Below are 15,469 nucleotides of genomic sequence, written 5' to 3' on the forward strand. Positions count from 1 at the left end.
TTGTTTTCCTCTATTGTAGATTTATTCCAAAACCATCACAACATGTACGAATGGGAAGTGGAACAAACAGATATCTTGTGAAGCCATTGACTGCTCCCTGCCCGATATGACTCACATCTACCACGCAACATTTCATTGTCCTCATGGAACCACCTACAGGAAGAATTGTACATTTCACTGTCAACTCCCCGCCATACTAAAAGGTATTTGCAACTGTATTATTTTTCCAGCATGGGTTCAAAATAATAATTCCCTGCATGTGAAAATTCCTCCCGGGACACTATTCCTCCAGCTGATACCAATGGTAGGGCACTATTCCTCCCACTGATACCAATAATGGGGCACTATTCTTCCCACTGATACCAATGATGCAGTACTATTCCTCCATCTGACACCAATGATGGAACACTATTCCTCCCACTGAAACCAATGATGGAACACTATTACTCCCACTGACACCAATGATGGGGCACTATTCCTCCCACTGATACCAATGATGGGACAATATTCCTCCCACTGACACCAATGAGGGGGGGGCTATTCTTCCCACTGATACCAATAATGGGGCACTATTCCTCCCACTGATACCAATGATGGGGACACTGTTCCTCCCCCTAACACCAAAGAAGGGATGCTGTTTACTCCCAATGACACTCCCACTCTACTCTACTCGACATTTTCTACTTTGAAGGACAGTAACCCTTTGTTTAGAAAGCTTGGAGACCCTTGATTTACAGTGTGGGGTTTAGGCTCAACAGAATTGAAAGGCCATCACCACTGGTTTGTCTTTGATGTCAAGTTTAACTACTTTCTAGTTACTTTTAAAAGTCCAGTGGTGAGATAGCTTCACCATGTTCCTCAGCTCTTCTCAGCTGTAGCCACCATTACAAAACCAAATGAGGTATATTGTTTGTAGTCTAGGTAATACCTTTTTATTGGCTAACTCAAGTTATTAAAGATGTAAGCTTTCATTTGGGACTGTTACGATACCTTCTGGCAGATGACATAGGCTCTTCTAGGGCATGAAAAGCAGGAGTTGGTCTTCCCTAGAGCTTCTGATGGTGGAGATGGGCCTGAAACCCTAGTGGGTTTGATGGAAACTCTATGCCGGGAGGAGGCATGTTGATGAGGATAAGAGCCTCTTCTCCACAACACTGGCTTATCAGAATCCGGAAGCCCCCAATAAAAATAAGGAGGCCCCTAAATACACCCTACGTGAATAAGTAAGGAGTACATGGTACCACATCCTCCACCTCTTATCCTTCTTCCTCCATTTCATATTAACATTCTCACAGCCCTGCCCATCCTCACATTACCAGAGACCCCCACCATGCCCCTTTCTCTCCCATATTGTACACACTATAACCCCCTCTACTTCCCCACCATGTTTTACTTTCCAATCTAATAAATACACAGGCCTTCCATGGCAGACGTTGGCATTTACTTCATGTAACGAAACATCCCACACCCCACTTGAGTGCTTTTGTCATATACCACCTCTTCCCAGTCTTAATACATAGATATCAGTTATTCCAACTGCTCACAAGCACAAAACAAGATGATACTTGTTTAGTTGCTGAACATGGCCTGTTTATTAGAACCAAAATCCAAGCCTTATATACAGTTGAGGAGGAGGTTCCTACCTCCTGCTCATATTACTCTAACAATACAACTGTAACCAGAAACATAAATTAACATGAGCTAATTGACTAATCCCTTAAAGTGGTTGTAAACCCTTACAAACCACTTTGATCTACATGTAAGCCTAGATAAAGGCTTACCTGTAGGTCCAAGAAATATCTCCTAAGCCTACACGGTTTAGGAGATATTTACTAAAAGACAGTCGCAGCTGTCTACAGCGCATGCGCCGTAGACAGCAGCGCACAGTCGCACTATCACCGTAAGCAGCATGCCGTTGCTAACGGCAATATGCCGTTGGTGGCGGCTCCCATGCGCATGCGCGGGAGTGACGTCATCGCTGCTCTGGCGCTGTGAGTGGCTGGAGCAGCGATACCCGGAAGAAGATGGATGCTCTGGACTACAGGGGACAGCGGTGACATCGCTGACTCCTGTGTCAGGTAAGTGACACATAATGAGCTACTGTGCGATGCATAGTAGCCCATTATGCATTACCTTTGCAGGGAGACAAAGAGATGGGTTTACTTCCTCTTTAAAGAAGCCGATGTGACTCTGTGCCCTCCTGGGCATTGTTTTGATTAATTAGGATTTCCAAAACTACTTTCAGGACAGCCACCCGAGAGATCATGGCTCCACGTCCCACAGGAAACACCTCCTCCATCAGAGCTTTTTAAGGGAAGTCTCCCCACAGCCTCCTCAGTTTTTTGTGTTTCCTCCAACTGGAGGAACACCTCCGGTGGGAGCCATGATCTCTGGGGTGGTCCTGCAGGTCTTTCTCTCACCTAGGGTATTTCTTTTGTAGGAGCTGGTCCTCCCATTTGCCTCCTGGTGTGGACGGTCTCATGGGCTCTCTCTCCCCCTTCCTTGCTCGGGGAGAGCCAGTACATCGGGGGTCCATCAGAGTGGCGGCCGCTCCACGTTTGGATCTCCCGCATGCAGAGCGGCCCTCTATTCTTGGGCGCCGAGAGAGACTCGGCTGCATCCTTCGAGAATGGGGGCGGGACTTCTGGTGGCACTCCGCGTCATTTCCTGGCGCTGGAACGCAGGAGGAGAGAGGAGGACCAACTGGTGCCTTATTTCTGGTTCCGGTCGGGCGCAGCGGCATTTTTGATTCCTGGACCGGCGGCGGTGGTTCTGTGTGCGATGGAGAGCGCTACAGACAAGGGGGCAAGCCAAGGCGCCAGCAAGGTGAAGGTAGGAGCGGTGCTCTGATGGTCTGGATCCTATGCTCCTGTGGGGGGGAGTGATCACCCTTTTTCTCCCCCCTTCCCTGCACCCCCCCTCCTCCCTTTCCCTCCCTTGCTATGTGTTGCAATGGTGGAAGTCCTGGGGTTGTTGGCTTGCTAGGGCACTGGAGAATGGTCTGTTTCTCCCTTAGCTGCACCTGGGTGATTTTTGCATTTTTTTGTTTGCAAAAAAAAAACAGCTTGGGTTGTTTCCTTGTCTCTTTCTGTTTGTTTAGGCTAAGAGTTCTGTCCAACCGGTTAAGAGAAGATGTCCTGTCTGAAAGGAAAAACTTAGCGAAACCTGGGCCAAGATGCTTTGTGCGTCTTGTATCGCTAGCATAGTCAGGGAGGAGTCCCATCATTTTGTGGTGACTTGGTGTCAACCATTAAGGATGAGCTTAAAGCTACCTTTCAGGCTTTCAGATCTAAGCTGTCAGAGGAGCCTGGAACATCGAGGGAGTCTAGAGCACAGCAGTCTTCCCTGGAGCCGGGAGGTGACGGGGGGAGGTTTGTCCCAGGACACCTCGCAAGATTCCTTTTCACAGGCCCTAGAGGAGTCGAACTCTGAGGAAGAAGACACATCTTCCAAATACAAGTTTTCATTGGAAGAAGTGGGAGGCCTCCTTAAAGTGATATATGCCACTTTAGGTATTGAAGAGGAAAATAAGTAGCTCTCCTTGCACGATCGAATGTATGCGGGGCTAGGAGATTCCAGCTCTCGCACCTTCCTTGTGCATTCCCTGGTATCCGACATGATTAAAAGAGAGTGGTTGGAGCCAGAGAAACACAGAGCAGAGCACACAGGAAGAGGTTTCCTTTTGAAGACAACCTGGACCTGGTTTGGAACAAGGTCCCAAAGCTAGACTCAGACTTTTCTCAGGTTTCAATATCAACGGATCTAGCTTTTGAAGATATGGGCACTTTGAAGGAACCTATGGATAAGAAGATGGATCTGCTTCTAAAAAGGTCCTGGCAGTCGGTGATGATAAATTTGAAACCGGCCATGGCAACAACCTGTGTGGCAAGAAATATGGATCATTGGGTTAACCAGTTAAAATCTCACATTTTGGCTGATTCCCCTAAGCAGGAGATTCCGGATTCCTTTATACATTGCTGATGCCTCGGTGGAGTCTGTCCGCATGACAGCCAGGTCAGCCACCCTGACCAACTCGGTTAGAAGGGCTTTGTGGCTGAAGACTTGGCCAGGGGATGCAGCCTCAATAAATAGGTTATGTGGCATCCCTTTTGCAGGGGATTTGTTGTTTGGTTCAGAGTTAGAGTCTATTCTGGGCCGAACGGCGGATAGGAAAAAGTCCTTTCCAGTAAAGAAGAAGCTGGCGCAGACACCAAGCCACAATGACTCTCTAGTCAGGGTAGAGGGGAGACTTCAGGGTTTTCTCCCTCAGTGGGAGGCCATTACTCAGAATCAGTTTATTTTGAGCATGGTCTCCCAGGGTTACAAAATCAAATTTACAGAGTTTTCCCCTCAAAAGTTCCTGGTCACGAATGTTCCCAGTGACCCGGTCAAGGTCCTTGCCATGAAGTCCTGAATTCAGGACCTGATGTTTCAGGGGGTCGTTTGGCCGGTCCCCACAGAGGAATTAGGCCAGGGATTTTACTCCCATGTATTTCTGGTCAGAAAACCTTCGGGAAAGTTCCATCTCATTCTGAACCTCAAGGGTCTAAACACGTCAATGCGGTACAAGAGGTTTCGGATAGATTCTATTTATTCTGTAAGAAACCTCCTGAACACGGGGTGCTCTATGGCATCCATAGATTTACAGGATGCATATCTCAATGTCCCGATTTGGAGCAGATGTCAGAGATACCTGAGGTTGGCACTAAAGGAAGGGAGCAAGGTAATTCACCTTCAGTTCAAAGCCCTCCCTTTCGGTCTGTCATCGTCCCCAAGGGTATTCACCAAGATTATGGCGGAAGCATTAGCTCCCCTTCGCCTGGAGGGAATCTCAGTGATTCCCTATCTGGACGATTTGTTATTTTTTGCCCAGACCAAGGAGGGGTTGCAGAGGGACCTCGACAGAGCTTGCATCCACCTAAGGGAGTTGGGTTGGATCATAAACCTTCAGAAGTCAAATTTGGTGCCCACTCAGGAAGTGTCATTCCTGGGGTTTCGAATCAGCACCATAGACTAAAAGATCTTCTTGCCAGAAGAAAAGAAGGAGAAGCTGGTGCAGAGGGTAGCCCATCTACAATGCAATCAGCCCCGATCCATCAGGAGGTCATGTCGGTTCTGGGGACTCTGACTTCCTCTATTCTGGCCCAATGGGCAAGGCATCACTTCAGGCCTCTTTAGGCCTTCTTGCCAAGGGTCTGGGATGGTCAACAGAGTTCTCTGGATGATCTGGTGAGGATTCCCACCTCAGTAAGAAGAAGTCTGTGGTGGTGAAGAGTCCAAGGGGTGCTTTCGGAGGGCCTGTTGTGGTCCTTGCCGGTCCAGGTGCGGCTGACAACCGACGCCAGCACCTGGGGTTGAGGGGCCCATGTGGACACCCAGTGGGTCCAGGGCTCATGGTCTTCAGAAGAGGCGGACAGGTCCTCAAATTGGAGGGAGCTGAAGGCAGTAGAAAGGGCAATGTTGGCCTTCTCAGACGTTGGTCAGAAACAACGCATCCAGATCCTGTCGGACAATGCCACCGCGGTGGCATACTTGAACAGACAGGGAGGAACCAGAAGCAGGGCACTTCAGGATCTAGCAAGAAGTATTCTGGACTGGGAAGAGCAGTTTACTTGATCCTTGTCAGCAATCCACCTAAAAGGGTCCTTAAACGAAAAAGCAGACTTCCTCAGCAGGAACCAGGTCCTGGAGGCAGAGTGGCAGTTGAATCTGGAGGTCTTCAGACTGATTGGGGAGAGATGGGGTCAGCCAGAGGTAGATCTCTTTGTCATTTAGGAAAATGCCCAGGTCCCTCTTTTCTTCTCCCTGAACAAGGTCGTTGGGAGTGGATGCCTTAGCACACAGCTGGAATTTTCACCTACGCTCTGCCTTTCCCCCGTTTCAGTTGATTCCCCTGGGTGTTAGGCAAAATCACAAGAGAAGAAGCAGGGGTAATTATGATCACCCCCTTTTGGCCCAAAAGACCGTGGTTCTCGACCCTTCTGCAGATGCAGCAAAGACCGTTCTCCCCCTAAGAGAAGATCTCCTCCGGCAGGGCCCTCTTGTCCATCAAGATCTAGCAAAACTAAGGCTTACGGCTTAGTTCTGAAGGGCAACTCTTGAAGAAGAAGGGGTTCTCAGATAAGTTGGTTGCTACCCTGTTGTCCAGTAGGAAGAAGGTCACCAGGGCAATATACTTCAAATACTGGAAAGTGTTTAATTGCGGGTTCAGGACTTCAGCTAGGTCAGCAAGACAGATTGCTTCGATTATGGAGTTCCTACAGGAAGGAGCAGATAATAAATTAGCAATCAGCACCCTAAAAGTACAGGTAGCCTCTCTAGGGGTCTTTTTGGAGAAACCTTTGGCATCAGACCCTCTGGTAGTCAGATTCTTTAAAGTGCTTTCTCGTTCTAGGCCTGTTGTAGTTAAAAACTGCCCAGGCTGGGACCTGTCTACCGTCCTGCAGGCCCTGACCAAGGGTCCATTTGAACTGCTTGTTTCGGCCTCCCTGAGACGAATTACTTTGAAAAACGTTTTTTTAGTAGCCATTACTTCAGCTCGCAGAGTTAGTGAGTTGCAGACATTATCAATCAGGGAGCCATTCTTTTTTGTTTTTCCAGACAGGATAGTCCTTAAAACAGGCCCTAATTTTTTGCCCAAAGTGGCATCATTTCAGAATCGATCCCAGGAGATTATTTTCCCTAGATTCTGCTCTAATCTATCGGGTAGGAAAGAAGAAGATTTCCAAGAGGGCAGTGCTATGTTATTTAGAAGCCACTAAAGACTTTAGACAGTCGGATGCACTTTTTGTTTCCTTTTCTGGTGCTAATAAGGGAAAGCAGGCATCCAAAGGGACCATAGCCAGATGGCTGAGGATGGCAATTTCGGAAGCATATTCCTGTGCTGGTCAGAAGAGTCCAGTGAGTGTCCAGGCTCATTCCACAAGGGCTACAGCGGTGAGTTGGGCAAAGAAGGCTGGCGCCACCCCCGAACAGATATGTAAGGCTGCTACATGGTCAAGTCTAACGACATTTGCCCACCATTACAGATTAGATCTTTTGTCGGCTGGGGATCAGGCTTTTGGAAGGAAAGTCTTATAAGCTGTTGTCCCACCCTGAATGGAGTAAGTCTCGGTAATCCTCTCGGGTGGCTGTCCTGAAAGTCGTTTTGGAAAATTCAAGTTAGACTTACCGGTAACTTGTTTTCCAGTAGACTTTCAGGACAGCAGTAACCCGCCCTGTGGTGTATGTGATTTGCTGTAATACTATGGTATAACTGTCGCTTATGTGTTGCAGCAGGGGTTGGAGAGTCTCTACAAACAACTGAGAAGGCTGTGGGGAGACTTCCCTTAAAAAGCTCTGATGGAGGAGGTGTTTCCTGTGGGAGGTGGAGCCATGATCACTCGGGTGGCTGTCCTGAAAGTCTACTGGAAAACAAGTTACCGGTAAGTCTAACTTGAATTTTCACTACAGGTCAGACTTGTTGTCACCGAGCTTCACACAGTAGATTATACATTATCATAAGTATAAACACAGGACACCTTCACACAATAGCAGGAGCTCCAGCAGGAGTCGACCTGTCTCCTACATTGTATAGAGGCCAATGTGATCAGCTCTCTCAACTAACATGTTGAGTTCAGAATCAAACAAACCAAGAATAGTCTTTATATATATCCTGGGAGATATTGTGGATAAATATTACTGTCCCATTTTAAGTAATCCAAGATATATTTTCTCAATCACCCTGTGCCAGGATGGCAAAGGGTGACTTAGACATAAGAGGTGCATGGGGAGCTGAAACAAGGGTTTCCCAGACTTTCCAAGGGATTCTTGGTTCCACGGGCCCTCCCATCACACTTCACATTGCCCAATGCCTCTGGAATGCTTACCTCTAGAGCAGTGGTCTCCAATCTGCAGCCCGGGGCCAGATGTGGCCCTCTTCTTATTTTTATCTGGCCCTTGGGGCACTATTTCATTTACTGATACCAACAATGGGGCACAATTCTTCCCAATGATACCAACAATAGGGCACAATTCTTCCCAGTGACACCTACGATGGGCCACAATTCCTCCCAATGACACCTACAATGGGGCAAAATTCCTCCCAATGTCACCAACGGTGGTGCACCATTACTTCTACTGAAACAATCAATGGGGTATTTATGTTTTTCCCACTGATGTCAGGACCTTTTCTATTCCCAATAGCCACAGTCTGCCCTCCCCCCTAAAGTTTGAAGGACAGCAAACTGGCCCTTTGTTTAGAAAGTTTGGAGACCCCTGCTCTAGAGGACCTGGTGGGAGGGGGCACTGGGAGCCTGAGCGCTCCTCGACTATCTTCCACCTGACACGGGCCCCACCAATCTGAAGCCCCAATACAAACACAAAGACCAATTCAGATTTTTCTAGGAACCATCTCAGGCTGTACTGATACACCAGTTTTGTTAATGTTTCAATAAAAACACTTGAAAAAAAAAATACAGATTTAAAATATTTTCCTTCTAGGTTACAACAATGTGCTTACCTGCATGGAAGATGGCCTATGGTCTTTTCCTGAGGCCATCTGCGAACTGTCATGTAAGGCACCTCCTTCATTACACACCGCAGATCTCCAGACCTCCCGCTGCAAATCTGACAAAAACAAGGTGGGCACAACCTGCAAGTATAAATGTAAGGAGGGACACCATGTGCCTGATGCTTCTAGGAAGATAAGGAAGTAAGTAGGACTGACACTGAAGTTTGGCCATTATTTTGAAGAACAGATTTGTGATGGGTTGTTAAGCCCGAACTCACATTAAATTTTTTTCTTTTTTTTTCTCTTTTTCTTTTTTTTTTTTTTTTTTATTTTCCTTTGGGAAAGGAAGGCATTTAAAATTCAGTGCACTAAAGATGGGTACTGGACGAAAGGTGGTTGTGTCCCGGTAATGTGTGAACCGCCTCCTATTAAGTTCATAGGGCTCTATCAGTGCACACATGGATTCCAGCACAGCAGTGAATGTAGACTCCCATGTGAAGAAAGCAGCACCCAGTTGGTGAGTTTCTGAGTTGTATGACTGCATGCAGCCCTTTTTCTTACTAACTGCCTAAAGTCCAATTGAACTTTCAACATAAATCAGCTAAATACATACCAGGTTCTCTAACGGGATGGCGTGGAGAGGCAAGGTGATGATGTCACAATCTCTACCTTACCCATTCAGAGAAGGCTTTGCATTGATGGGTGTTCTCTGAATGGGGCCCATACCAACTAGAAATACATGATATTGACAATATAGTGGTGCGTGCCTTTACATGCACATGAACTTTAGTGGCTTCCCAGTCTTAGTCCGTAAGGTTCAATATTGAGTTGGCCCACCCTTTGCCGCTATAACAGCTTCACCTCTTCTGAGAAGGCTGTCCACAAGGTTTAGGAGGGTGTCTACTATGGGAATGTTTAACCATTCTTCCAGAAGGGAATTTGTGAGGTCAGGCACTGATGGTCGATTAGTCCTGGCTCACAGTCGACGCTCTAATTCATCCCAAAGGTGTTCTATCTGGTTGATGTCAGGCCAGTCAAGTTCTTCCACCCCAAACTCGCTCATCCATGTCTTTATAGACCTTGATTTGTTGACCGGTCAGTCATTTGGTGGAGAGGGATTATAGTTTGGGGTTGTTTTTCAGGGGTTGAGCTTGGCCCCTTAGAACACCCCCGGTTCGGTTCGCACCAGAACTTTCGAATGGACCCCAAATTCGAACGAACTTTAGAACCCCATTGAAGTCTATGGGACTCGAACGTTCGAAATTAAAAGTGCTAATTTTAACAGCTAATATGCAAGATACTGTCCTAAAAAGGGTTTGGGGACCTGGCTCCTGCCCCAGAGGACATGGGTCAATGCCTAAAATGTTTTTAAAAATGGCCGTTTTGGCGGGAGCACTGATTTTAATGACGATTAAAGTGAAAAAAAAAGTGAAATATTCCTTTAAATATGGTGCCTGGGGGGTGTCTGTAGTATGCCTGTGAAGTGCCACGTGTTTCCCGTGTTTAGAACAGTCCCTGCACAAAATGACATTAAACGGAAATAACACCATTTAAAACTCCTTGCGGTTTTAATGTTATATCTGGTTCCTGCAATATGGTTGAAAATCATTGAGAAAAATGGCATGGGTAGCCCTCCCTGCCCATTACCAGCCTATTTGGGTCTTGTACGCATATTAAGGGGAACCCTGTACCCATATTAAAAAAAGGAAATGCGTGTGGCCCCCAGGCCCTATATACTCAGAACAGCAGTATACAGGCGGTGCAAACAAGACAGGGACTGTGTAGGTTTGTTGTGTTAAGTTGAATCTGTTTGTAATTTTCAACTGGTACATTTTTAAAGTGTAGCTCCAGTCAAAAAAACTATTTTTAAGCTTTTTGGAAAACATAGGGAAGGGTTATCACCCCTGTATAATTTGTTTTGTCGTCCATCTTTTTTCATCTCACTTGCTGTTGTCTCCTTCCGTTTGCAAGTAGGAGATGTTTGTAAATTGGATGTTTGAAAGTAGGGGCCTGCCCTATATGCTCTGCAGAAATGGCAGAAAATGGTGTTGGTTTTGCCACAACATTGTAAGCCCTCAAAGTGACTCTTGTTGGGCGCTGGAGCGCCCTGCTGTGAACGATTATATCAAGAATTGTAATTACATGCCATTGTTGAACAGTGGTAGAAAAATTGACCTTTGGTGGTTGTGGTGCTGGTGCCACAACACTATAAGTCCTCACCGTTACTCTGGGTGGGCACAGGAAGGGGCCCTCCTGTGAAATATTATATCAAGAATTGTAATTACATGTCCCTGTTAAACAGGGGCAGAAAAATTTGGCCTTAGGCACTGCTGCTGGTGCCACCACACTGCAACCTCTCCCATATACTCTAGTTTTATTGCAGGAATTAGCCCTGCTGCAAAGCATTGCATCAAAAATTGTAATTAAACACCCCTGTTAAACAGGGGCAGAAAAATTGGGCCTTAGGCACTGGTGCTGGTGCCACCACACTGCAACCTCTCCCATATACTCTACTTTTATTGCAGGAATTAGCCCTGCTGCAAAGCACTGCATCAAAAATTGTACTTAAACGCCCCTGTTAAACAGGGGCAGAAAAAATTGGGCCTTAGGCATTGGTGCTGGTGCCACCACACTGCAACCTCTTCCATATACTGTAGTTTTATTGCAGGAATTAGCCCTGCTGCAAAGCATTGCATCAAAAATTGTACTTAAACGCCCCTGTTAAACAGGGGCAGAAAAATTGGGCTGATGGCATCAACCAGAACCAGAAATGTTTTTCCAACATATCAGCGGAGGAGGAAGAGGATAGACAATCAACATAACAGGACAGTCACTCAGCATCAGCATAGGTAGTCTTGAAGGGATGTTGACACAATCATCCTCCTCCTCCTCTTCCTCCTCCTCATCCTCTTCCTGTGTGATGGGTGGCACAGCAGGAACACTGTCTGGATAAAGGGGGCCTTGAGAGGCCTCCTCTTCCTGCCTCTGTTCTGCCTCAAGTGCCCTGTCCATTATTCCACGCAGCGTATGCTCCAAGAGGTGGACAAGAGGTACAGTGTCACTGATGCATGCACTGTCACTGCTCACCATCCTTGTGGCCTCCTCAAACGGTGACAGGACAGTGCATGCATCCCTGATCATGCCCCACTGGCGTGGTGAGAAAAAATCGAGCTCCCCTGACCCTGTCCTGGTGCCGTAGTCGCACAGGTACTCATTGATGGCCCTCTGCTGCATGTGCAGCCGCTGCAGCATGGCCAGCGTTGAGTTCCATCTGGTGGGCATGTCACATATAAGGCGGTTCTTGGGCAGGTTCAACTCCTTTTGGAGCTCAGCCAGCCGAGCACAGGCATTAAATGATCGGCGGAAATGCACACAGACTTATCTGGCCTGCTTCAGGACATCCTGTAAGCCGGGGTACCTGCCCAAGAACCGCTGCACCACCAGGTTAAGGACGTGAGCTACACAGGGCACATGGGTCAGTTGTCCCTATCAGAGAGCGGAGAGGAGGTTGGTGCCATTGTCACAAAACACCATTCCTGGCTTAAGCTAGCTTGGCGTCAACCACCTCTCGGCCTGCCTCTGCAGAGCTGACAAAACATCCGCCCCAGTGTGGCTCCTGTCCCCCAAACAAACCAGCGCAAGCACGGCATGGCATAGTTTTGCCTGCGTACTTGCATAGCCCCTGGAACGCCTACGAAGCACCGCTGGTTCTGAGGACAGAGCACTGGAAGAGGCCATGGAGGAAGAAGAAGAGGAGGGGGTGGAGGAGAGAGGTGTGTCACAACCAATAGTAGCATTTTGGAGGCGTGGTGGCGGAACAACCTCCAACACTACTGCACCTTGTCCTGCATCCTTCCCAGCTGCCAGAAGAGTGACCCAATGGGCCGTGAAAGACAGGTAACGTCCCTGTCCATGCCTGCTGGACCATGAGTCAGCGGTAATATGCACCGTACCGCTGACCGCCCTGTCCAGCGAGGCAAGGACATTGCCTTCCACATGCCGGTAGAGAGCCGGAATCGCCTTCCGTGAGAAAAAGTGGCGTTTGGGGACCTGCCACTGAGGAACCACACATTGTACAAACTCACGGAAGGGGGCCGAGTCTACCAACTGAAAAGGCAGCAGTTGAAGTGCTAGCAATTTAGCCAAGCTAGCATTCAACCGCTGGGCATGTGGATGGCTGGGAGTGAACTTCTTTCGCCGGTCCAGCAGCTGGGGCAGGGACATTTGCCTGCTATAATCGGACGTGGGTGTACCGCTAGCAGAGTTCCCGGAAGCACTTGGCTGTGACACACCTAATTGTACACCTTCATTCCTCTCAGAGCAGGTTTCAGAGAGGACTGAAGGTCTAGTGGGGTTAGAGATGCCAGCTGATGAGGAGCAAGGAGAGGTCCGCTTTGTTCTTTGGTGTGGGTCTTTGAGGTACGCTTGCCAACGAGCTGCATGGCAGGTCAACATATGTCTGGTCAAGCATGTGGTGCCCAAGCGGCTGATGTTTTGGCCACGCGAGATACGCTTGAGACATATGTTGCAAATAGCAGCGGTGTGATCTGATGCACTCGTCTCAAAAAAGGCCCACACCAAAGAACTTTTAGAATAATGCGCAGAGGCAGCGCCCTGCACAGGCGGAGCTCTGCGGTGTGATTCAGTCGGTGTTCTGCCCCTAAGCTGGCCCCCGGAGGGCATCCTGCCTCGTTGGACATGTGCCTCCTCCTCCTCCTCTCTCCTTCCAGGCACCCACATGGAGTCAGTGCCCTCATCATCCCCTCCCTCTTCATCGCTGTAGCAAACCTGGCAGTATGCTGCAGCTTGTGGAACATGACTGCCAGATTGCTGTCCTTCTTGAGCATCCCCTCTCTCTGCGCTCACGCTACTGCCTTCCTCTAGCTGAGTGTCATCATCAGAGCCCACAAAACACTGGGCATCCTCCTGGAGCATGTACCCAACACTGTGCTCAAAGAGTTCAGGAGACTCCTCAGGAGGACGTGGTGGGTCTAGGGAAGGAGTCACTGATGGTGACATTGAGAGGAGGGAAGACGATGCGTTGGCAGCTGCTTTGCTAGTACCCTGAGACTGGGTAAGAGAGGATGAGGAGGATGAAGAGGGCTTGGTCATCCACTCTACCAAGTCGTTGGCATGTTGCGGCTCAACATGTCCAGCTGCCGAAAAGAAGGACAAGCGTGTCCCATGGCCACGTGCTGATGACAATGCACCGCGTCCACGACCAGCACTGTTGTCTCTAGACACAGAGCCTGCTTGCCCTCTTTTATCGGCTCGCGCCTGTCTGCCTCTCCTTGCTGGCCTTCCAGACATGGTAATGGCCTGAAGGGAGTTGGGTAAAAAAGCAGTTGGGTAGTGTATATTGTGCTAGAGGCACACAACACCCACTAACTCCTGCAGATGCCTTTATTATAGAACACCAGAGATAAAGGGGTATATACAGATGTATACTGTGCTGTGCTGGAGGCACACACAACTTCCAATAACTCCTGCAGATGGCAAGTGGGCTCAAATAGAGAACAGCTATGTAGGTGGATATAGCGGTATGTACTGGGTACAGAGCACGCAGACAGCACACACAAGCTCCTAACACTACTGACTGCAAGCTCTATTATAAAAGATAGATCACTAGCTATATAGGTGAGGTGAATATAGCGGTGTATACTGCGGTCAGGGCACGCAGACAACAACCACTACACAACAGCAAGATCGAAAATCTGCCGAAAACGATCGGTGTGTACTGTATTGAAGGTACACAGAACACCCACTGCTTCAGACGCCAACACACTACACAAGGCCGCCGCGCTGGCGGCCTTATATAGTGTGGGGCGTGCACTACACAGCCTGAGCTATGATTGGCCACAGGCATCCTGCCTGTGGCCAATCATGGCTCTCCTCGCTGCTGGCGCTGCGATTGGCCAAGCATGCGGGGTCACAGTGCATGCTTGGCCAATCATGAGCCAGCAATGCACTGCACCATCGCAGTGCATTGTGGGCCGTGAGCGCCACACGAATTTGGCGCGAACGGACCAAAATGTTCGGACTTCGCCGAACGGACGAACAGCCGATGTTCGAGTCGAACGTATGTTCGACTCGAACACAAAGCTCATCCCTACCTGGAATTCATCTTCAAAAATAGCCAACAAGCTGGTGTGGCAGTTGGTTAATCTTTTTTGCTGAAGCCACCAAATGTGAAGATTTTAGATTCAGCAACAAAGTGAAAGATGTTTATTATTATTTTTCCTGCAAATGTTATCTGTTTTCTTGGCAGATTTATGGTAACACTTGTTCTTGAGACTGAAATAACTGTATTTCTTTTATTTTAGGACCCTGGTCATAATGTTATACGCTGCCAAAAGGATGGAACTTGGAGTGGCAATTTTCACCTTTGTGACTCCATCAAGGGTCCTTGTGAACCTCCACATCTTTCCATTAAGGACGCCTTAGTAATTAACTGTGGACAAGGATTTGAAATAGGTATCATTCTTAACTTAAAATTGGCAGATTTGAAAAAAACTCTTTTACCACAATTGGTGGTATCAGCAGGAAGTTTTCATATTTTAAAAGGACTCTTGGACGTGCATCTTAGTAAACACAACATACAGGGATATGTAAAATAACTGACATTGAGACACATAATACACCTTCATAGGTTGAACTGGATGGACTATTGTCTTTATTCGACCTTACCTACTATGAAACTATGAACCCTTGAAATCACTTTAAAACTTTAGCCAGCAAATCAGCCGGGCTCTATCTAACTTCAGATTCCAATTCACAGTTTGTAGAGAAATCAGAGTCCAGGAGAGGAGCCCGCACAACTGTGCAAGACTGAAGGGATGGTCAGCTTTAACTAGTTAATTTTGCTCTTCCCTCTCTAAACATATTGTACGTTTGCTTGGGATATGAATTCCTCAGCAAATGAAACCACAACCACAAGGTCCTGCCAGGTAAGGGACGTTCCGTGCCTTGCAGCACAGC

General features: G+C 47.9%; 1 protein-coding gene across 2 annotated transcripts in view; it reads left to right on the forward strand.

Annotated features, from left to right (window-relative positions):
* Positions 1-15,469, forward strand: part of PAPPA (pappalysin 1) — a 418,033-nt gene that overhangs the window by 383,538 nt on the left and 19,026 nt on the right. Inside the window, exons 15-18 of one of the 2 annotated variants that reach the window (XR_013270192.1) lie at positions 20-203; positions 8,482-8,692; positions 8,841-9,008; positions 14,815-14,954. Coding sequence is in view for 1 of the 2 variants with exons in the window: in XM_077467932.1 (XP_077324058.1) it covers positions 20-203; positions 8,482-8,692; positions 8,837-9,008; positions 14,815-14,965 (718 nt within the window). In the remaining variant the exon portion in view is untranslated. Of the gene's footprint in view, positions 1-19; positions 204-8,481; positions 8,693-8,836; positions 9,009-14,814; positions 14,966-15,469 lie in introns of those variants that run through there. The other variant, XM_077467932.1, reaches the window with a different exon arrangement.

This window comes from Lithobates pipiens, unplaced genomic scaffold (genome assembly GCF_037356315.1).
Source record: "Lithobates pipiens isolate NorthernLeopardFrog02 unplaced genomic scaffold, aLitPip1_a1.2 Scaffold_1, whole genome shotgun sequence".
Classification (NCBI taxonomy): domain Eukaryota; kingdom Metazoa; phylum Chordata; class Amphibia; order Anura; family Ranidae; genus Lithobates; species Lithobates pipiens.